This window comes from Pholis gunnellus, assembly GCF_910591455.1.
Source record: "Pholis gunnellus genome assembly, chromosome: 7".
Classification (NCBI taxonomy): Eukaryota; Metazoa; Chordata; class Actinopteri; order Perciformes; family Pholidae; genus Pholis; species Pholis gunnellus.
Genome location: NC_136533.1, coordinates 1,031,408 through 1,055,000, shown reverse-complemented (window position 1 = coordinate 1,055,000; position 23,593 = coordinate 1,031,408). Strand labels below are relative to the sequence as shown.

General features: G+C 48.4%; 2 protein-coding genes across 3 annotated transcripts in view; both read right to left on the bottom strand.

The window, feature by feature from the left end:
• Positions 1 to 3,659, bottom strand: part of LOC306698935 (uncharacterized protein) — a 6,545-nt gene extending 2,886 nt beyond the window's left edge. The window contains exon 1 of the mRNA XM_079163436.1: positions 2,050 to 3,659. Within this exon, the coding sequence (XP_079019562.1) occupies positions 2,050 to 3,429 (1,380 nt within the window). The 5' untranslated portion in view covers positions 3,430 to 3,659. The remainder of the gene's footprint in view (positions 1 to 2,049) is intronic.
• Positions 3,660 to 5,432: 1,773 nt separating this feature from the next.
• spg11 (SPG11 vesicle trafficking associated, spatacsin) lies at positions 5,433 to 23,131 on the bottom strand. Of its 2 annotated transcripts, none has more exons than XM_079163562.1 (39): positions 22,809 to 23,131; positions 22,094 to 22,284; positions 21,391 to 21,618; positions 20,987 to 21,218; positions 20,190 to 20,327; positions 19,735 to 20,108; positions 19,188 to 19,333; positions 18,982 to 19,096; positions 18,378 to 18,533; positions 18,114 to 18,280; positions 17,432 to 17,608; positions 16,676 to 16,747; positions 16,455 to 16,582; positions 16,046 to 16,239; positions 15,759 to 15,957; positions 15,419 to 15,622; positions 15,230 to 15,336; positions 15,000 to 15,145; positions 14,563 to 14,794; positions 14,280 to 14,442; positions 13,993 to 14,186; positions 13,442 to 13,541; positions 13,097 to 13,256; positions 12,696 to 12,977; positions 12,358 to 12,558; positions 12,163 to 12,270; positions 11,835 to 12,000; positions 11,521 to 11,735; positions 10,150 to 10,891; positions 9,919 to 10,064; positions 9,579 to 9,831; positions 9,224 to 9,361; positions 8,983 to 9,116; positions 8,607 to 8,726; positions 7,120 to 7,288; positions 6,863 to 6,939; positions 6,334 to 6,489; positions 6,042 to 6,193; positions 5,433 to 5,959 (listed from the first exon to the last, which is right to left on the bottom strand). In XM_079163562.1, exons 1-39 carry the CDS (start codon positions 23,006 to 23,008, stop codon positions 5,785 to 5,787), a joined length of 7,257 nt encoding a protein of 2,418 aa, XP_079019688.1. In that variant the 5' UTR covers positions 23,009 to 23,131; the 3' UTR covers positions 5,433 to 5,784. The 2 variants fall into 2 exon arrangements, with proteins under 2 accessions (XP_079019688.1, XP_079019689.1); XM_079163563.1 differs by having other exon boundaries at positions 9,224 to 9,358.
• Between the last annotated feature and the right edge of the window lie 462 nt (positions 23,132 to 23,593).

Genomic DNA, 23,593 nt, shown 5'->3' with positions numbered 1-23,593 from the left:
TTCAGACATGTAGAGTCGTCCTCTAATGCTGTGTTCACACCAAACACAAAGCACATTTCAGAAAACCTGTTAGAAAAATTCACTCGAGCTGTTGTAACAATCATTAAACAGACATTTATTCTTTGCAAAGAAGGAGACAGAGTTGATTCACACACAGTAAACATGGATCAAGGCTGCTCGGAGGTCTGTCTCTGAGCCTCGGACATTTATACCAAGTAAACATCGTGTCACAAGCAACATACGTCACAGAAGCATCACACACACGAACTGCCTTCATTCAGCATATTCTAAGTATCTGGACACTTTAACAATTCGTTCTAGTACAAAGGTCACTTTTATAATCAGAAGACGCCATGAAGTATTGACGCCGCCTACAACTTTATGAATCATTACAAGCAGTGCTGAGTGTTCCTGTGGAGACTAAACAGCTGTAGCGCTTAATGTCAGAGGACGTTCACACAACAAGGACACATAAGGACACCAAGCTTTGTAAGCACGCTTATCATTCCTCATTTAGATTTTTGCTCGAACATAACCCACCTGTTTATACTATCGTATAACTTCTAATAAAATCTAAATGAATAAATGAATCAACGTCCAACCGCCTTCTATAACATTTGAATAAATGTCCAAACAAAACATAAACAAGACATCAACAAGACATCAATGTGTATTTTTGAATGTAGTGTAAAAATGTTTAAAGCATAAACAAAACATAAAAAGCAATAACATTGAATGTATCAAGATTACATGTATTTTAATGTTCTATGAATTATACTAATAACAACATATTGAATATAAAGAATGTTCTAACAAACATTCTGTGTACTGTCTTAATCAGCTACAGGTTTTACTGCAATCATCATTTCGTCTCTTCTCTCGATTGTCGACATACGAATCGTCATTAATTTACAGTTCAGTGTAAACATTTACGTTGAGTCGTCACTTCCCAGCTCCTCACCGTCCTGCTAGGAAATCTGTAAGTACACTAGAGTATGTTTAGTCACGTTCACATCAATTCATCGCTGCATTAATCTCCCCAAACTTGGTATGAAAGTTCAATCCAGATGAACCAAACATTTTTGTAGACTCCTCCCTCTTTCCACCAGCAACACCTCCTGAGCTCTCTACCATAGTGTTGCTCACCAAAACAGCACTGATTAAAACCCTGCATCTCCTCTAGGGACCCCAACGTCATCCATGTACTCAGACTGACTGAAACTGCCAGATTTGTCACTACTGCATATCCCGTTGCATTTGTACCATCTAAATCATTTTGACCCGAGTCATCAACAAACAGTCACATCTGCATCTTTTAATGGAATGTAAACCCCTCTGCAGTCTACTGTTTGTGTAAAAGACTTGTCATAATTTGACAATCCCACCTGATGAACTTGTTAACATCTTTTTTAATATCATTAAAGCTTCGTCTGATTCAAGAATCCAGCACAACTTGTCATGTGCTCCCATAGTTTAATCATGAATCAATTTTGATAAAGGTTTTGCTAATTCAGCATAATTAGGAACCTAATTTCTACAGAAATTAGTCATTTGTAAGAATGACATCATTTGACATCATCAGCATCAACGTTCACACCACACCTTCTTGTTATACTGCAGATATTATCCTCATCATCATCACCATCATCATCATCATCATCATCATCATCATCATCACCATGAAAACCATCACCATCATCATCATCACCATGGAAACCATCAACATCATCATCATCATCATCATCCTCATCATCATCATCATCACCATGAAAACCATCATCATCATCATCATCCTCATCATCATCATCCTCATCATCATCATCATCACCATGAAAACCATCATCATCATCAACATCATCATCATCATCATCATCATCATCATCATCACCATGAAAACCATCTTCATCATCATCATCATCATCACCATGAAAACCACCATCATCATCATCATCATCTTCATCATCAGGACAACATAGTCACATGTTCCTCAAAGACTCAGAAGTAAATGAAGTGCGTCATCATCACCGTCAACATCTTCTATTTCTGTTCTACAGTCACAGAGACCTTCACTGGTAAAACCTTCAGATGGAGATCCACAGTACTCATATACGGAAACATCCTCTCAGTGAAAGTGTGTGTGAAGGTGTGTATGTGTGTGTTGGTTTCAGGATCAGAGAACGACAGCTTTCCTCTGTTACAGTCCAGATTCACTCTGATGCTCTGGAACTTCTTCTGGACTTTGAGATCAGTGAATAGACCTGATGATGGAGAGAAAGCTTTGTATTCACCTCCATGGAACCATATTCTCCATAATCCAGACCATATGTCTCTCTTCCTCTGGACAGACTCTGGTAACACACCCAGAGACCAGTCTCTACTGTCTCCAACCTGGACGTCCCAGATGTGAGTCCCTGAGTTAAATCCCTCAGAACCCAGAACACAGAAGTATTTATGAATCCTCTCTGGATTATCAGGAAGCTGCTGTTTCTCTCCTCGTCTCACACTGGTCAGATCTTCAGACAGGATGAGTGCTGGATCAGCAGTGTTTGGGTCCAGAACCACGGGAGTGTAGGAGACCATGTCCTTCATCTTGTTCCAGATGTTGAAGGTCAGGTTGCCCAGGTGTTTGGCCTCGTCTATCAGAGCTCCTGAGAGCAGCTGTGGATCCTCCAGCAGGGGGCGCTGCTGGATTCTTTCCACTGCAGCCTTGTAGTTGTTCAGGAATGAGACGTCTTCAGCTCTCAGCTCGTCCTCTGTGGCTCTGACTGTGTCTGAAAGAGCTGCTATCTCTCTGCTCAGAGCCTCCATCTTCTCCTTCATCATCTGACTCTTCTGCTCCTCTTCCTCCCTCAGTGCAGCCATCCTGGCCTCCTCTTCCTCCTCTAGAAACTGGTGAAGCTTCTTAAACTGCTCCTGAATCTGCCTCTCTGTGTGTCGGGCCTGGACCTTCATGTGTTCTGCTGTTTGATCAAACTTCACTTTAACTCGTTTAAAAACCTTTAACTTCTCCTTTAAGGGCTCCAGAGCTTCCTGAAGGTTCTTCTTGTGTTGTGGAGCAGCTTCATCGATGGGTCTGATTGTGTGGTCGCTGTGTTTCTCTGAATCTCTGCAGACGAGACACACTAGCTGCTGATGGTCCAGACAGAAGAGTTTGAGTTTCTCAGAGTGCAGACTGCAGAGAGGCTCTGAAGCTCTCTGATCTCTCTCCTGTAAGAAAGTCTCACACAGGTTCTTTAGAGCCAAGTTAGGAGGTTCGTGTTCCTTTGAAGATCTTCTCTTACAAACCGGACACTCTCGTGTTGGTGTTTTTGTCCACCAGCTCTGCAGACACGCGTTACAGAAGCTGTGGCTACACGACAGGATGACGGGATCTCTAAAGACCTCATGACAGACCGGACAGCAGAGATCTTCTTCTAATCTGGAAGCCATTTAGTCTCTGAGTGAAGCTGAACTCACAGCAGGCAGACGGCTCAGCCACTTCCTGAAAGTTACTCCGAGTCTTTGTTCTTGTGAATCTTCTGTTCAGTTTGTGGATTCAGCAGCTGGTTGAAGTGGTCGTATTCCCAGTACTCCCAGTATTCCCTCCTGTAGATGTCCTTCTCTTAGAGGAAGTGGTGTTCATGGTCTGAAGGTGAATCTTATCGTCCGTCTCTCTCATTGTGTGTGTGTGTGTGTGTGTGTGTGTGTGTGTCACAACATGTTTCCTGGTTTGTCTCAGGTGAGTCAGGTGAGGGGGCGGAGCTTCACCGCTACAGTTTGACAGTTTGAGTTTCATTCCAAACAGATTAATAACTTTTTAAACAAACACAAACGTGTTGTCTTACGCAGACAACGTGTGGAAGTGAAACAGCAGGAAGTAAACAAAGAAAAAGAAGAATCTCAGTCGTGTAAACCCATAAATAAAACAACATGAGTGTGAACGTGTGAATGAATGTGTGTAGATTAATGTCCACCAGGTTGAAAAGTTATGACTCAGCAGTTTATAATGATGTTGTTCTTCTTTCCTTCAATAATAGTTATTCTAACAGAAGCAGATGTTTTAGTTACTTGTGAAATAGTTTGAATGAAATGATTCAAACTGAGTCACATGACAGAATAATGATGAACTAGTTTCATTATTGATCAGTAAATATAGATTGAAGAGGTTTAAACTGTGATGAGTTCAGCTGATGGTCCAACAGTAACTCTAGACTAACCTTCTGTTTCTATTGTGAAGTCTGAAGAAGAGCTTTGATAAAGTTAAGTCCAGCTTGTTCTACGCTGCTTTTATTGTGAAACTCTTGACAGTGAAACAGGAAGCTGTTCATGTTTAAATCTCAGCTTCCTGTTTCTTTTACCTGCTGATTTCTTCTCTTCGTATTCAGCTGTTGATCAGAGGATCTTTGTCTCTTTCTGTTGAACCGTTGAACAGAGTTTATTTCTCCATCTACTAAACTAAATCACATCTATTAGTGAAGAGACTTTCTACAAAATAAAAGCATCATTCAGACATGTAGAGTCGTCCTCTAATGCTGTGTTCACACCAAACACAAAGCACATTTTAGAAAACCTCTCATGTTACTGCAGCAGGTCTGACAGTCTGCTCCTCTCAGTCCTGGTTCTGGTTCTCCCTTTGCCTCCCTTCCCTCCAGCGGGTCCAGCAATACGTCCTGGGTCTCCAGCAGAGAGGAGAAGCTCTGCTCCTGGAGGAGGAGGAGGAGACGCTGTTGCTGCTGTCGGGAGCTGAGCTCTCCTCCTCCCTCCGGAGCTCCGGATCCGGGTCTGTCCACGGTGGACCGGTCTCTGCATTAAGAATAACTCTATAGAAACAGACCATCTTCTCTCTGATGGTCTCCTTACTGATAGAGGTCTTATAGGATCAGGACTACACTGAGACTGGTCCATCTTCTCTCTGATGGTCTGGTTTATGGTCATAAACAGTCATATGCTGTATATTAATACTGACACCATGCAAAGAGCAAAGGAAAGAAAGCAGCTGCTCGTGGCTGGAAAATAAAAAAACAAAAATAATGACAATGATATGGAAGCTATGGAAGCCCATTGCTGCCAGCAAAAAAAAAAAAGAAATCCACCCAAAAAAAAAAAAAAAAGATTATGTTTTTTTAATTTTTTTATTTAACCGAAAAAAAAGATCATGATGGGTGTTTTTTTTATTATTAATTAATTTTTTTTTTTGGGTGGAATTATTTTTTTTTTCCTGCCGGGAATGGGCTTCCATAGGAAAAAGTAAAAAAAAAAAAAAAGGATCATGATGTTTTTTTTTATTATTATTTTATTTAACCGGAAAAAAGTAAAAAAAAAAAAGATCATGTTTTTTTTATTTTGTATTTTTTTTTATTTAACAGAGAAAAAAAAAAAAAAAAGATCATAATCTTTTTTTCTTCTTTTTTGGGTGGATTTCTTTTTTTTTTTGCTGGCGTCAAAGGGCTTCCATAGAATGAGGATGAAAGATCTCCAGGAACATCTCAAACTAAAATATATATATCTTATAAATCTATTGATCTGCAGCACTTGATGAAAGCAGAAGCTCACATCTCAGATATTGATGAAAACAGTTCATAAAGTGTCTCTAAAGTCATTTCTTACGTCATGTTGTGAGTTCGTTGATCCAGACTTTGGACAGTAAATCTCGTGTTTCATTCGTCTCGTCATTTATTAGCAGAAACACATTATGTTCAGTTATTACTTTTAATGCACAGACTTAGAAAAGACAAAGACTTTTTATAAATAAGTGGACTTCAGCCACCGGTCGTCCGGTGAGCGGACCGGCGGTCCGTCGGCCGATCAGCCGGCCAGCCTGTCGTTCAGGTAGCTGGAGGTCTTGGCGTCCTGCAGCAGCGTCTTGGTGACGTCGTACAGGTTGTGCTGGTAGGCCAGCCTGTAGCGGCTGTACGTGTCGTCGCAGTGCGACAGCAGGCGCTTCACGTTGGCAGCGACGCTGCTGGGAGCGCCGTCCAGCCTGAAACAACAACGACACACGGGACACGTTAACGGAGGAAACTTGTGTGTCACAACCCTCTGATGGAGGAGCGCCGGCTTACTTCTGGAAGATGTCCTCAAAGAGGCTGGAGGTCAGCGGGCGGTGGCGTTTGAGCTCCTCCAGGTAAACAAAGTCCCCGTTCAGGATCACCTTCTGGTACAGGATGTGGGCCCAGTCCGGACTGTAGCCGTACGCCTCCGACACCACCAACACCTGAGAGACAGAAGGCCCGGATGAGAGCTGCTGGCTGTGTGGAGGTCACTACGTTTAAACGGAGTCTGAGGCGCCAGTTTAAAGTCACGTTCTAGTCTTTTTTGAAGTGTTTGGGGGAGTTACTGTAACCTGAAACCCACCTGGTAGCATCGCGGCAGCGCCGTGACGGCGTTCAGCAGCTCCGCGGGTCTCAGGTTGACGACCCGCAGGTCCGACTCCTGGTTCAGGAAGTGCAGCTGCAGAGCGACCAGCTTGGCCGTCCGGACGCAGCGGCTCGCCTGACGCACGCACGAGTCCTGAAACACACGCGGAGGTAAAGTCACACTTTACTCTCTGTGGGGTTGATTTTCAAAATAAAAGTCCTGCTCCTCTATGAAACAGAAGCATCATGACTAGAAGTAGAGAGAACTAGAACATGTCTTTAGTGCAGAATGACTCAGTTATGATGACATCAGTCATTTTTTTGATATAATCTATATATCCAACATGTTTCCAAGTGACCACAAGTGTTTCCAATGTTGGATAAAAAATGATGTTTTTGATGAAATATCTTCTTTCTGACCAAAGCTGTCGTCACAGCTTCTTTGGTAAACGGTGTAGTTTTGGTGATTGCTTAAAGAAAACATGCTTCTGATTCCTCTGAAGCTGAAGGTGGAGACGTTCAGGTACCTTAGAGAAGCTCTCTGCAGCGTCCCTCAGGAGACCCAACGCTTTGACCAACGAGCTCTTCAGATCAGGAGTGACCACTGTTTAGAGACAGGAACAGCAGTGTGACTGATGAAGGATGAAGTATGTGTGTGTGTGTGTGTGTGTGTGTGTGTGTGTGTGTGTGTGTGTGTGTGTGTGTGTGTGTGTGTGTGTGTGTGTGTGTGTGTGTGTGTGTGTGTGTGTGTGTGTGTGTGTGTGTGTATATATGTATGCTCTACCCCAGGCCTGAGACTCGATGATCTTCAGCTGCGTCCTGGCCGCCATCTCGTGGTTCTCTCCGATCTCCCTCCTCATGCTGAAGCACAGAGCCACCATGTTGTGTTTCTCGCTGTCTGCGGGGAGGCAGCGCTTGATGTAGTCCAGCAGCGCCGTCTTCAGGCTGGAGCTCTGAGAGCGGTTCATGTGGAGCAGAGACGCGTCGACACGATGCTTTAAACAGTCACACGTAGAGGTGTGACGGAGCGTAGTCGCTCAACGTTAACCATCACAGTGTAAATAAAGTTTAATGTTAACCATCACAGTGTAAATAAAGTTTAATGTTAACCATCAGAGTGTAAATAAAGTTTAACGTTAACCATCACAGTGTAAATAAAGTTTAACGTTAACCATCAGAGTGTACATAAAGTTTAACGTTAACCATCAGAGTGTAAATAAAGTTTAACGTTAACCATCAGAGTGTAAATAAAGTTTTAACGTTAACCATCAGAGTGTAAATAAAGTTTAACGTTAACCAGAGTGTAAATAAAGTTTAACGTTAACCATCAGTGTAAATAAAGTTTAACGTTAACCATCAGAGTGTAAAAAAGTTTTAACGTTAACCATCAGAGTGTAAATAAAGTTTAACGTTAACCAGAGTGTAAATAAAGTTTAACGTTAACCATCACAGTGTAAATAAAGTTTAACATTAACCATCAGAGTGTAAATAAAGTTTTAACGTTAACCATCAGAGTGTAAATAAAGTTTTAACGTTAACCATCAGAGTGTAAATAAAGTTTAACGTTAACCATCAGAGTGTAAATAAAGTTTTAACGTTAACCATCAGAGTGTAAATAAAGTTTAACGTTAACCATCAGAGTGTAAATAAAGTTAAACGTTAACCATCAGAGTGTAAATAAAGTTTTAACGTTAACCATCAGAGTGTAAATAAAGTTTAACGTTAACCATCAGAGTGTAAATAAAGTTTAACGTTAACCATCACAGTGTAAATAAAGTTTAACGTTAACCATCACAATGTAAATAAAGTTTTAACGTTAACCATCAGTGTAAATAAAGTTTAACGTTAACCATCAGTGTAAATAAAGTTTAACGTTAACCATCAGAGTGTAAATAAAGTTTAACGTTAACCATCAGAGTGTAAATAAAGTTTAACGTTAACCATCAGAGTGTAAATAAAGTTTAACGTTAACCATCACAGTGTAAATAAAGTTTAACGTTAACCATCACAATGTAAATAAAGTTTTAACGTTAACCATCAGTGTAAATAAAGTTTAACGTTAACCATCACAGTGTAAATAAAGTTTCACTGACTCAGTAGAACTTGTGTTTCTAGTCTCTGATCATGTTTCATTGTAAACAACCAATCAGAGGAGAGCTAGTAACGTTAGCAGCACCGCTAACAGCTAACCAACGAGGTTCACTTCAGTGACATCATGATGCCTTCAGGCTCTGCTCAGGTAAGTGTGTGTGTGTGTGTGTGTGTGTGTACCTGTCCTCTGTCCGTGTCCATCTTCTTCCTCAGCAGCATCTCAAAGCGATGGTTCTGATGCAGCAGGTCGAAGATGTACGTCATCTCGTTGTACCTGCCGATACCTGTCAGCAGACGCACCTACACACACACACACACACACACACACACACACACACACACACACACACACACACACACACACACACACACACACACACTATATTTATAATTCTCTTTAGCTTCATTCCAAAAAACACCGAATGGATTTATGTATTTTGATTTGAGAGTCGGTGGTCAAACCTCCACATTGACTTGTGTGTGTGTGTGTGTGTGTGTGTGTGTGTGTGTGTGTGTGTGTGTCAGTGGGCGGGGCCTGTCAGTGGGCGGGGCTTACCAGCAGGCCGTAGTGCTCCCCCGGGGCCAGGTAGGTGTGGCTGAGGTGTCGGGCGGCCTGCAGCACTCTGACGATGCCCTCCATGTTACAGGTGAGGCTGAAGCAGTCGTGAGCCACGACCAGCAGCTCCACGACTACGGGAGGAGAGAACACGAGCTCATAGTCTCTGATCATGTGACATCAACAACCAACCAGGAGGAGAGCTAGTGACGTTAGCAGCAGGTAAATGTGTGTCTCATACTGCAGCTCAGGTCTCTCAGTGGAACAGTGTTGAGGTTCTCCAGCAGTTTGACTCCCACCAGGTTCGGATCGTCACACAGTTTGAAGAGCTGGACCAGAGCGTGACGCCCCTCTGACGGCCTGAACACCTGCCTCTCTGCTCACACACACACACACACACACACACACACACACACACACACACACACACACACACACACACACACACACACACACACACACACACACACACACACACACACACACACACACACACACACACACACAATCAGATCACAAGAACATGTGTTCCTCACTCTCCTGTCGTGGCTTCCGTACAGTCCACAGTGAAGTGAAAACGTCCTGAAGGAACTCACCGGGCTGCAGCTCCTGGGTGGTGGAGGAGGAGGTGGTGGAGGAGGAGGAGGAGGAGGAGGAGGAGGAGGAGGCCAGCAGCGCCTGGACCACGGCCGAGGACACCAGCTGGGCCACAGAGTCTGCAGAGAGACCCTGAGCCCTGATGAAGAGCTGAGCTTTCCTGAAGCGCTCCGGCTGCTCCGACAGCAGCAGCTTCTCCAGCACCGAGCGAGGCTCCTCGCTGCACATCTGGCTGAAGGAGCACTGCAGCTCCTGGAGAGAGAAGGAGAGAGAGTACAGGGTCAACGTGAACCTTCTCTACGTGGTTTTAAATGAGGACACTGATCCTGGACTTGGTACCTTGGAGAGCTGGTAGAGGCTGAGGACTTGTTTGCAGTAGTTCTTGCCGTTGCGACACTGATCCACCAGCTTCTGCAGCTGGACGGCGACCTCGTCTCCGGGGAGCGGGAGCATCACGAAGGACGACAGGCTGCTCATCGAGGGAGCTGGAGGAGAGGACGTGGAGAAAACTGAACTTCCTGGACAGCTTTTCAAACAGATTAGTTTGGTTAGAAGGTGAGGGAAGCTTACAGCTGGTGAGGCTCTTCTTCGGCTGAACCTCCGACGCCTCGTCCTGCGGTTCGGGGTTCAGGTCTCCGGAGGCCAGACCTCTGCAGCGCAGCACCACCCACATGTCCCGGTGGTACAGGGAGAAATACCGGCAGACCCGGCTGGCTTCGTGGATGCTGCCGTCCTCTAGTAACTGACCGACGAGAGCAGCCAGAGCGCTCCTCTCCTCCGGACTCAACGGGGACTCGGCGTTCGGCTCCTCCCGGTCCTCCTCACCGGGACCGGGGAGTCCCTCCAGACCGAGCCACCTCTCGGCGTTCAGGCCCGCTATGCCGGAGAAGGAGAACTCCCTCATCAGCGCTTCGTACGCGTTCGTTTCCGGTGTGCCGGCGGGCGGCGGCAGGTTGAAGACGCTCTCCTTCTCCGCGGCCGCGACGAGGACGTGCCGTCGCACCCGGCCGACCCACAGCTTCTTCTCCAGGCTCTCCAGCTGGTCCTCGGGAGCCGGGCTGAGCAGCGAGAGCCAGCGGGCGGCGAGGCAGCGCAGCAGGCAGCGCTCCTGGACGTCCAGCAGCTCGGTCGGAGCCTCCGGCGGGTCGGCGGTCGCCGCGTCACCGGCCTGAGACAGGAAGAACCGGGAGGCCGACTCCGGATCGGCGCCTTCGGCCTTCAGCTGCTCGTGACACCTCCTCCACAGACCGACCCGGGTCTCCAACCTCCTCCACTGGCGCTTGGACTTCTGGGAGTTTACCTCCTGGAGGAGCTGAAAGGAAGAGAGAAAGACAAAGCTCTTCAAAATAAAAGTCCTGCTCCTCTACGGAAACAGAACAATCACGACTAGAAGTAGAGAGAACTAGAACACGACTTTAGTGCAGAATGACTTTGAAAAAAGTTGAATTTCTGTGATAATTTATTTGACAAAGATGTGTAAACTGGAATCTATAGAACTATGTATTTCACAGCATTCTTGTCACATGACTCAATGAATCAATCATGACGTCATAGTTTCACAATTTAATGTTTTTACACAATCTGGTTAAAGTAAACGCTTTATTTTTAATTGAGATATAATAAAATGTTTTTAATGGAATATTGTTTTGGCTGCTGTTTGTGACGGAAGCGTTCACACATGATGTGTTCAAGGACCGTCTGAAAGATGAACATCTGAGGATAATGAACGTTTTACAGCTTGTGGTTGTGATAAAACGCTTTAGTTTTAGCAACAGAGAAATATAAAAGATATCTTAACTCGTGACATGAAACAAATAAAGAGTTTTATTAAAATAAAGTGTGAAATGAAGACGATCTGACCTGCAGGAGGCACAAGAGGAAAAACTAGTCTGTGAGTGAATGTACTAAGAGCCTCCGTGTGGTCCGTGTGGTGGATCAGACCTGGCTGAGCAGCAGCTGGTGGACGGGCAGCCCGGCCAGCAGGGCGACCTGCCTGGCCGGGCCGTAGCGCCCTCTGGCCTGCAGGGCGTCCACCGCGGCCTGGAACTCCTCCTGCTGGACGGAGGGAGAGCCGCACTGCAGCAGCCTGGGAGACAGGCTGACCTCTGACCCCTGCAGCAGCTGGCTGAGCTGACTCAGCTTCCTGAAGTCTGGCCCTACACACACACACACACACACACACACACTCACAGAGTTAACAGTGTGAACTGTTCTGGGATCAGCCTACGAGGCGACGTGGCTCTCTCTGCTCTCACCGTTGGACTTGAGGAGCTTGTCGACGTCGGCCAGCAGCTGCAGCAGCCGGTGGAGGTCGTACTGGGAGGAGCAGCGCTGCAGCATCATGAGGAGCAGCACGGAGGCCTGGCTCTCCAGCCACTGCAGGGGGAGTCCACCGGGGGGCGCCGGGCCGCCGTTTCTCAGCTGCATCGGTAAAGTAGAAGAAGAAGAGAAGAAGAAGAGAAGGACAACACAAAGTGTGAAGGCAAAAGGAGTTTTAAAAAGCTGAGCACTGCGGGGAGAAAGAGGAGCGCAGGATGTTCCACTTCAACAGATGAACGTCGTGTTATCGGTGCGATGACTCACAGTGATCAGCGTCCTCTGGAAGTCCAGCAGCTTCGCTTTGGCCTCAGAGAAGTTCCTGTAGTCACAACACAACTCAAACATCCTCAACACCAGCACCAGAGGACAGTCCTGAGACACACAAAGAAGAAAACCTGTTATTGATCCGTCTGTTGACGTCAGTCAAGAAAAGTCGTTTTGATTTCTTCAGACTTTTACCCGCTGGAAGAGCTCGAAGCCTCGTAGGAGGGGCCTGACGTGGCCCCGCCCCAGCAGCGTCCTCCAGATGATCGACAGGTCGTGCAGCGTCCACTCGTGGTGCTGGGGGGCTTCGGCCAGGTGGGCGGCGGCTTCTCCGGCCGCGACGCCGTCGACGGAGGTCAACAACCACACGCAGAGGCACGGCAGAAGCTCCGCCCCCTGTCGGAGCGTGACGGGGTTAATGAGCGATTAGCGTCTCTTAACGATCACATTTATGATCATGTGACCGAGCAGAATGTAGAGAATCATTAAACTCAGAGTGTGTAACTGTGTTGTTGTGTGTTTTGTCCCGTTACCTGTTGACAGGCGGCCATTACAGCCAGCGTCGGGCAGCGTTGCACCAGCGCCTCCTGCAGCAGGTACCTGCAGGGCGCCGCCTCCTCCTGGCTCTGCAGGAGGACCTGGAACAGCTCCCCGGGGTGCTCCGGGCTCCCGGGGGCCTCCTCTGCGTCCGGGGACGCGGGCTGCTCCTCGGAGCCGCGGGGCCACCTCCTCTGGCTGCACACCTGCAGGTCCTGAAACGCCAGACTCAGGTGGGCCTGCAGGGCGGGGCCAAACCGAGCTGCCAGTGACCTCACCTGGGAGGAAGAGCCAAATATGGTCAGAGGAGGGAGCGCGACATGAAAAGAGAAATAACACAACAGTAGAAATAACATCCGAAACACGGAACGACTGAGGAGCGCAGGTGTGTGTTCACCTGCTGGGGCGGGAAGCTGTGCAGCTGGACAAACAACAGGAAGTGGATGAACTGTCCGTCATCGGCGCAGTGGGCGGAGTAAACACAGCTGAGCTGCAGACCGTGGAGCTGACAGAACTGAACAGGCAACGCCCACTCCTGAGCCGCCTCGTAGGACGACCTGCACACACACACACACACACACACACACACACACACACACACACACACACACACACACACACACACACACACACACACACACACACACACACACACACACACACACACACACACACACACACACACACACACGTGTTACCTTCTATGTGCCCTTCTGTGTTGCTTTACGGTCACATGGTTTACCTGCTGATGCTCTTCTGCTCCAGGCCGTCTGTCACTGCAGCTTCCAGGTAGCCAATCAGCTCTTCTGCTGCTCCAGGCTCCGCCTCCGCCAGCTTTACACCTTCAGACGCAGAAAAGACACAAATCTGTGTTTTTACCAGAGTGTGTAGCTGCTGTGTGTTGTGTGTAGCTGCTGTGTGTTGTGTGTGTGTGTGTGTGTGTGTGTGTGTACCCAGAGTGTGTAGCTGCGGGGTGTTGTGTGTGTGTGTGTGTGTGTGTGTGTGTACCCAGAGTGTGTAGCTGCGGGGTGTTGTGTGTGTGTGTGTGTGTGTGTGTGTGTGTACCCAGAGTGTGTAGCTGCGGTGTGTTGTGTGTGTGTGTGTGTGTGTGTGTGTGTGTGTGTGTGTGTACCCAGAGTGTGTAGCTGTGGGGTGTTGTGTGTGTGCGTGTGTGTGTGTGTGTACCCAGAGTGTGTAGCTGTGGGGTGTTGTGTGTGTGTGTGTGTGTGTGTGTGTACCCAGAGTGTGTAGCTGCGGTGTGTTGTGTGTGTGTGCGTGTGTGTGTGTGTGTACCCAGAGTGTGTAGCTGCGGTGTGTTGCTCTGGCTCCAGTGCTGCAGGACGGTGTTCATGGCTCTGACGTCGACCCTCAGCTTCAGGCTACAGACTCCCAGCAGCTCACAGAAACAGACGGCCGCTGACGTCACAGACGTCACATCGAAGCTCTGCAGAGCCGACCTGTAGGCCTGCTGATAGGCCTGCTGCAGCCTGAGACACACACACACACACACACACACACTGTTTCCTCCTCTTTGCTGCTCCGTTGACCTGACCTGAACAGCTGTAGTCGAGTGTACTCACAGCAGCGCGACGTCACCGCAGCCGCTCAGTCGCTGGACGAGGAAGGTGGCGTACGCGAAGGAGGGTCGGCCGTGACGGAGGTAGTACAGGAAGTCCAGGTTCTCCACCAGAGCGAACCGGCCCACCAGGTGAGGGCTGGAGAAGTGAGGCAGCTCTGAGGTTTCTGTGGAGGAGGAGGCGGATCAGCTGATGTTTAGCATCGAGTTTAGCGTGTTAGCATGCTAAAGTCAGCGTGCTAAAGTCAGCGTGCTAACACGATGTCACGCAGGTTTCCAGAGCTCACCGGTGGAGTTGAGGGTGTTTGCCGACTGCCAGCCGAACAGCCTGGAAGGGTCCAGAGGGTGGAGCGACTGCAGGAGGTGGTAGACGGAGATGTCCGAGGACGGGCCGCTTCCTCGGGGCCCGGAGGGGAACAGGGCGGCCCTCAGTTTCGGGTGGGGGGCCAGCGCCATCTTCAGGAGCTGGGGGTCCACCGTCCTCTCAGACCTGCCCGACCGTTCACCCTGAACCACCACCTACACACACACACACACACACACACACACACACACACACACACACACACACACACACACACACACACACACACACACACACACACACACACACACACACACACACACACACACAGGAAGCTCATGGGAGGACTGTTCGGGACCCCAAAAAACCAGCTGTTCAGGGGGGATTCAATCCGTCTTGAGATCTGGATCTGAGGTTTACCTGGTCCATCCCTCCGGGGGCGAACATGATGGCGGCCAGAGCCAGCAGACTGTGACCCTCCAGCAGCAGACTGCTGAGAGACGCCTGGCTGCCCGGTAACAGCACCTGAGCACTGGTTAGACTGGCCTGGAAGACTAGTCCTGGATCTGGAACACAAGAGAGACCGAGACCAGGTCTCATGAGCTCAACCACGTATATAGTTTCATCTAAAAGATTAAAAAGATGAGTACCTGACAGATCTCTGGTGATCTCCTGGATCTTCACCAGCATCTCAAACCAGGGCTGGCTCTCAGACAGGCTCTGATTGGTCAAGAGGGGACAGTTCCTGGGCGTCAACCTATGGAGGGACGGACACACACAAGCTCATTAGCATATCATTAACATACTGTCTGATTATTCAGGTGGAACTCGGGACGGACCTGTGGCGCTCCAGGTAGGCGTACAGCAGGTACTGCAGGCCGCGGTCCACGCAGAAGGAGATGAAGAGGCCGTGGAGGTCGAGGCCGAGGGGGGAGCGGTACTGAGGGATGGGGGGCGGCGAGGCCATCACCCCCCCGCCCTGAGCCAGCCTCCACAGCAGCTGCTCCAAGTCCGCCAGCTCCTCCGGAACCAACACGCCTCTCCTGGAGGAAGAATAAAGACATCAACGCAAAGCAATCCACGTGTAAAGCATCCACTCAGCTGCTCCTTTAATGAATTATTTTTATTGAAACGTCACCGATCCCCGTCTGCGGATCGATGGAACAGGCGCTGCAGTACCGGGCCAGCAGGTCCAGGATCTCCTCCCTCATGTAGGAGCTGCAGACCGTGTTGTCGTTGACCAGCTCTGGGGTCAGCTCGGGCCACCGGGAGCCCCCTGGGGGGGCCTCCTGGTTCTGGATCCAGTCCACCACCCGGCGCCGGTCGTGGAGGGCGGTCAGGTAACGCCACAGCACGGCGGAGTCACAGGAAGTCACCTCTGATGACGATCAAGGGGATTAGATGTTACACATTACGTATGTGAGACTATCAGGAACCACCGTGAGGTCTCGGTTGATGGAGTCTACCTGTGTGATGCAGTCTGGACAGGAGGACGGCGGTCTGGCAGCTCCGGTCCCAGTTCCTCACCCAGTCCAGTCTGAGGCTCCTCCAGAGACCCGCTTTGTCCTCCTCAGACCTCTTGTGTCCCACCAGCTCCTCCAGAACCTCCTCGCCACCACCAGCACCCGCCTCCCTGTGGACCATCTGGACCTGAACCAGCCTGTCGACAGGGACAGAGGAGAGGCGTCAGGACTTGACCTCACCTGGACGTCCATAACTCGTCTTCTCTCAGACGAGTGGAAAACATTTATTTCACTTCTTTCTCTATTTGCGCCTCATTTGCATATATAAACATAACATTTTAGAAAACTTGTAATACAAGAAATAATCATCGTACTAGCTATGAAGCTATCGAGCCTCGAGCAGCATCTCTACCTGTGTGCTGATGCATCTTGTGGACGTCGGGCTGCAGGCAGAGACCCCAACCTCTCCATCTCCCTGATGAAGGCCACGCTCTGCACCTCCTCCTCCGGGAAACAACTCCGCCCACACAGCTCCTCCACCTGTCCGATCAACCAAATCAGAGGCCTCGTTAAGACGTACCGTACACCGAGAAGACAGACGGAAACACAAAGACTTCAGCTGACTGAACTCACCACGAACTCTCTGAGGTTCTTGTCGTCGGTGTAGAGACAGATGCTGTGGAGCTGCTTCTTCACACTGAAACCCTGAAAACACAACACGACATGTTTAATATTCCACCACAGCGACTAAAAAGCTTCTGTTAATTTGACTTTATTTAGATTTCACAGGAAACAAAGACTCTTTTTAAAGTGACATTTAGCCGGCTGCTAATGTTAGCATGCTATCATAGCTTCTAGGTGTTGAGGGAACATTTGGGAAACACATTTATTTGCCTTTATTGTTCGTTGAGATGAGTTTAGTAGAGAGCCGGAGTCACAATGTGGTTCAAATGAACTGAATTTAACCCTTTAATTAAACGTTGTTTTTTTTTACATTTCTGTCTATAAATAGATTAACTAACGAGATACATTGTGTTACAAACCGTGACAAATAAACGTGACAAAAAATGCAAAATACTTGCCAGTAAATAATATATAAAAGAAAAAACGCCTTTAATCAGAGAGATTTTGAGGTGTTGGTAAGTGTAAGCTAACCATTTCCACCTGCTACCAGTCTTTATGCTAAGCTAGGCTAACCCAGTACTGATTCCAGCTCTGTACTGAACACACACTGTTCCTTTAACACGACAATTATTAGATTTTCATTCACCGTCGTGTCTCATGCAACTTTCAACACGTTAGCAACACCAATGTTAGCATGTATACAGTTAGCATCCTAGCTTAGCATGAACTCTGATTGGTTAGATTCCTGCAGCGAGGAGTCCTCACCATGTTGGTGAGCAGCGTGTTGGCGGTCTGCAGGTCTCGGTCCTGCAGGCAGCAGAACACCTGACGCAGACCTTCCGTCCTCAGAGCCGACAGACGCTGCTCCGGCCGGCTCCGCCTCCTCAGGACGGCCTGAGCTCTGGGGATCTGATTGGTCAGGACGGACTGACGGACCACTTCCTGTAACACACACACATTCAGAGACATGAAGGCCAAAGCTTCACGTGTTAAAGCTGCATTCTCTCTAGTGTCCACCAGGGGGCGACTCCTCTGGTTGTATAGAAGTCTATGAGAAAATGACTCTACTTCTCTCTTGATTTATTACCTCAGTAAACATTGTAAACATGAGTTTATGGTCTCAATCTCTAGTTTCAAGTCTTCTTCAATACAGCATGATGTTCATTTAGTAAATGATGGTCCATTTAGAGTCACACAGACCATAAAGCAGGGGATGCTTTAGGGGCGGGGCTACACAGTGATTGACAGGTGGCTACCTCGGTGTCACTCCTCCTCAGTCCAAATATGGTCACTTCCTGTTTACTGGTTGCAAAAAAACCAAGATGGCGACGGCTAAAATGCCGAACTCGAGGCTTCAACGCGTCTTCTTCTTAAGTACGGTCTACGGTCCTGACTCTATGAACTCCGATGGGAGAAGTGAACACAGATGAACAGAGCGATACGTCACCTCCGTGGAGAGCTGCTCCCACGCGTCTCCCTGAGCCTCCTGCTGAAGGTCCACGGAGTCTGAGGCGTCGCCCCCTGCAGGCCAGGGGAACCTCTTCATGTAGCTCCTCAGCTCGGTGACGTAGCGGTCCAGTGCGTCCACGCAGCCGCGCACGCCGGCGTCCTCGACTGCAGACGCGACAGAGAACAAACCCGAGCTGAGCGTCTGCAGCTGTGGACAGAGGTGTGTGTGTGTGTGTGTGTGTGTGTGTGTGTGCAGCCTCACGCTGTGTGTCGGACAGCACCGAGCGGATCTGAGTGTTGACGAAGCTCATGGTGATGTTGAGCAGCTGCTCGGAGAACTGCCGGCTCTGAGCTTCACTGTTTGAATCTCTGACGGCCGAACACAGAAGGTCCAACGCAGGACACAGCTCCTGGAAACCTGCACACACACACACACACACACACACACACACACACACACACACGCACACACACACACACACACACGCACACACACACACACACACACGCACGCGCACAGACACACACACACAGCTTTATATACAACATGTATGAAACTACAATGACTGAAGTTTGATGGATTTGTATGTGAAAAAATACAACCGAAGCATAACTATGATGGATGCTAAGCTAACCCAGCTAGGACCTGAGGCTACTCTACTACCCAGCATGCATCCTGGCTGGTCTGATGCTCCAGTCGCAGAACAATCAGACGGATGAAAGCAGGGGGAGGTCTGTTCTTCTCTTGTGAAGATGTCGGCCATGTTATCTTCTCAGAGACTTGTTGTATTGTTGTGTTGTTGTGTTATAAACGGACTACAGCTGCATGCCGTTGTGAGTCTGTGTGTTGCGTGTTGTGTACGTACGGTCCGTCAGGCTCTGTGTGCAGCTCTCCGGCTGCTCGGCAGCAGGGATCAGGAGGTGTTCTTTGCTCTTCAGGTAGAAGTCCACCGTGTCCAGCTGACGGTTCTTCAGTCCGGCCTGCAGCACAACAACAACAACAACAACAACACAGCTGTAAAAGAGACAGAGCAGAGAGACGGGTGTGGCCGTCTCCTCCTCCTCCTCTTACCTGCAGGGCGTGGACGGGGATGGAGCAGCGCCCCCAGCTGTTCAGGTGACACACTGCGTCTACTGTCGCCGCGCTGCCGAACAACATCAGCCTGCTGAGCAAGTCCTGCTGGGACACCGAGAACAGGACCTGGAACACACCAGACTCTACAGGAGGGAGACAGGAAGAGGGACAGACAGACAGAGAGAGAGACAGAGAGAGAGACAGACAGGAAGAGAGAAAGACAGACAGGAAGATAGAAAGACAGACAGACGTGAAGATAGAGAGAGTGAGACAGAAAGAGAGACAGGAAGTGAGAGAGACAGTTTATAAAGTTCCTCTTCCTCCTCGTTGTGGTTTATTAACAGAACTATCTTTTTCATCTTTGTCGTCTTTTAGTTTCACTTCAAACGTTTTGTTAAAAAGAGAAACGAGCTGATGAGCTGAAGTCTGATACATGAGGTGTGTTTCTGTGTGTGTGTAGTTCTAGAGTTCTGAGGAGACGTGGACGCGTTTGTGTAGTTTGTTCTCTTCTTCATGACTCTCTCATCCTCCACAGAGTTCTTACTCTTGAGCAGCAGCCGGTGCTGTCTCTCTCCACAGCGCTGGACCGGAGCCGCCTCGCCCTCCGCCCGGTGGAGGCTCACGCCGCCGGACTCAAAGTCCCACAATGCCGCGGTGGTCCCTCCGTTGCCGGGCGAGACGAAGGTCAGCTGGGCGGAGAACTCGGACACGGTGAGCAGAGACGGAGCGGACGACTCGGGGACGGAGAAAGAGACAGCGGACCCGCCGCGAGGCACTCGGCTGTGGGACGAAGAGGAGGAGGCCCCGTGGGGCTCCAGGTGGAGGAGAGAGGAGGACCAGGAGGAGGACCAGGAGGAGGAAGAGGAAGAGGAAGAGGAGGCTCTGCTGTACATGGAGGCCAGACGAGCATCCCAGGAGCTACAGAGGAGTTACAGTGATTAGTAGTAAACTAGTGTGAACCTGAATGTCTGATCGTGTGGAGTCCGTGCGCTCGGTTACCGGTCGGCCCTGAACGTCGCTCCGAGGGCGGCGAGGCTGCAGTCGGAGCTCGACAGGTCGTCCTGGTCTCTCTGGTCCTGGGGCCGGATGGGGGGGCGACGAGGGGCAGCGGCACACAGCAGGTGGTCTGGACACAAACTGCAAAGACAGGAGTGTGTGTTGGTTCATCTCTGAGGCTACGGCCACACTCCTCCACACTCCTCTGGCTGTTTAGAAGTCTAAAGAACATTAATTCCAAATAAATTAACTTCGGTTCATCACCTTCTGGGATTACGGCCGTCGCCATCTTGTTTTTTTTGCAACCAGTGAACAGGAAGTGACTTTATGGTCTGTGTGACTCTAAATGGACCATCATTCACTAAATGAACATCATGCTGTATTGAAGAAGACTTGAAACTAGAGATTGAGACCATAAACTCATGTTTACAATGTTTACTGAGGTAATAAATCAAGAGAGAAGTAGAGTCATTTTCTCATAGACTTCTATACAACCAGAGGAGTCGCCCCCTGGTGGACACTAGAGAGAATGCAGCTTTAAGACGTGAAGCATCACTTTAACTCGGTTGCCGCCTCGTCATACCAGAACACAACGAAATTCAATCCCGCATTCTTGCGCTGTTGAATTTTTGCAGGAAATTAGGCTACGTAGCAATCTGCCGCGCCAATCGGCTAGATGCTTTTCGCTAGTAACATGCTAGCTCTGGGCTGCTATGATAGCATACCTAGTAGAGTCATTTTCTCATAGACTTCTATACCACCAGAGGAGTCGAGACAGCAACTGTTTTTTCCCGATGTACCTGAAGTAGTGGTCGAGGTCGACGGCGACGGCGCTGTGAGACTGAGTGACGGCTACGGCTGTGCTGAGGTCAGAGGACACCTGGAGGAGGCAGAAGGAGGAGGAGGAGGAGGAGGAGAAGGAGGAGGAGGAGGAAGAGGAGGAGACGAGGTCGTCCTCCGGCTGGAGGAGAGCGAGGTAAGCCGGGAGGTCGATGCTGGCCAGCAGACCTCCATCAGTGATGTCATACACAGCTGGAGGTCTCAGTTAAAGAAGACTGGGATCTACAGAGAGACCAGATCCAGGTCTCTGTGGTCCTCCTCCTGTTAGTCTGTTAGTTAGTTGTGTGTGTTTGAGGTACTTCTACATACTCAGAGTATTACTACAGGATTCTACTTCATGATGTCACTGATCTGTGGAGGATACATATGAGCCCGGTGGAGCTGAGGATGAACAGAGTGTCTCTGCAGACACACTGGTGGACGGCAGAGCGTCCGTCTCCGTCAGTCAGCCGGATGTTGCAGCAGGACAGCGTCTGTGGCTCCGCCTCCGTCTGCTGCCACTGCAGCTGCAGCAGCCAATCACGGTTCAGCAGCACGCAGCCGCGGCCGGCGGCAAACGACAACAGACGCACCGACTGCAGCTCACACACTCCTGGACACAAAGACTCAGTCAGTAATATTATATTATACATCAACCTTTTCCCTTCAAAATAAAAGCCCTAGAACATGTCTTTAGTGCAGAATAACAAGTTAGAAAGACATAAATCATCAACAGGAAATAAACACAAGCTGAGTTTCTCTCTCTGATATTATATTTTTTGAAACATCATGTTTCAGTTTCTATTTTAAGTGTTAAATTTGGTTGTTTTTCCTGATGGAGGCATTCGTCACACATGATGTGTTCAAGGGACGTCAGAAAGTTGAAAATCCGACGATCACATCTGTTTTTACAGCTTCTGATTGTGATAAACTGTATTTCTGGCAATGTTTTAAAGAAAACTTGCTTTTTTCAAACCTGCCAATTGGTTTTGGGGTTCAGAAAGTTAATAACATATAAAGACACCGTGTCTCCGGACTTCTGTCGGTCCAGTTTTAGACCTGGTCCTGGACCTGGTCCTGGTACTCACCGTCGTCCTGCTCCCTGACGGTCTGCAGCAGGCGGTCTGCAGGACACTGGGACACACAGAGGACCGTGATGGAGGCCGACCGCTCCGCCTCCACCTCCAGCAGCTTCAGGTCCCACTGAGCCCCAACGGCCAGAAGCCTGAAGACCCCGAGACCCCGACCGCTGAGGACCGGCTCCTCCTCCCAGGAGAAACTACAGACACGGGTATTATGTACTGTACTACAACTCAGAGGTACATATAGTACTATATACTGTACTACACCTCAGAGGTACATGGTGTACTTTATACTGTACTACAACTCAGAGGTACATGGTGTACTTTATACTGTATCTCAGAGGTACATGGTGTACTTTATACTGTATCTCAGAGGTACATGGTGTACTTTATACTGTACTACATCTCAGAGGTACATGGTGTACTTTACATACTTTTACTTCAGTAAGATTTTGAATGCAGGACTTTTACTCGTAGTGGAGTATTTTCCCTGTGTGGTATTAGTACTTTTACTTCAGTAAAAGTATGTGAATACTTCTTGTACTACCGGATATGACGTCCTGCAGTGATCATGAGGAAGGTGACTCTATATGAATGTTATATGTTTAATAATAATAATGTTTACTCATGCCCATGACTTTAGGATGACATATATAATATAAATAAGTCATTTATCAGATTAAAAACAGACTTTATGACATTAATAAGTGAGCACACTCACTCTGCGTAACACCCGTCCACTGTGGCCGGAGGAGCCTCTCTGTCCGCCGGGTCCCAGACCACCAGCCTCCCGCGGACCCCCAGACATCCGAGCAGGGAGCCTCCGGGAGCCAGCTCGGCTCTCCGGAGGTCCGGTACCCCGCCACAGTGCTGGTTCTCTGGGATCACACACACCTCTAAGGAGCTCCTCTCCTCCAACATCTCCACGCGGTGAAGCGGGAGACTTCCTCAAACAACGACGGTCCAACTAAACGGTAAACAGCGACAACATCGACGGTAACGGAGACAAAGTTTGGACATCTCTTCCTGTCATGTAAAACAAAACAGCTGACTCCGAGTGGTCACGTGTTCTGTCTGCTGCTGTCAGCTGACCAGACCTGACCAATAGAGCACGAGGAGGAAAGTCTGGTTAATCGAACAACGATCGTGGTGTTCAAGAAAGAAGTGATTGAAACAATCAGCACTTATAATTATTATTTATTTCATAAAGAAATATATATATATAACATGTTTTTTTTAATCAATTTATTTATTTATATAACAAAAAGCCCTCTTCTCTGTTTCTGTGACCAGTGAATTAAAACTAATACATCTTATAATAATAAAGCATAACCTACATAAAGAGTACACATACTTCTTTTTAAGCCTTTATTCAGTTGCCTTAGTTGTTTGAAAATCTTTATTTTCTCAAATGAATTGAATTATTATTCATAATTGTATTATTGTACTTTATTTGTTTAGTTTTAAGGTTCTTACAGATATTTCAATAAAAGTACCAGAGAGTAG

Excerpts from the sequence above, each read along its gene's own strand:
- spg11 (XM_079163562.1), bottom strand. The coding sequence starts at position 23,008 with ATGTTGGAGGAGAGGAGCTCCTTAGAGGTGTGTGTGATCCCAGAGAAC. Across the intron at positions 12,001-12,162 it reads TCCAGAGGACGCTGATCACT|CTGAGAAACGGCGGCCCGGC; the intron begins GTGAGTCATCGC and ends TTACCGATGCAG. Across the intron at positions 9,832-9,918 it reads GCCTCTACCAGCTCTCCAAG|GAGCTGCAGTGCTCCTTCAG; the intron begins GTACCAAGTCCA and ends TTCTCTCTCCAG.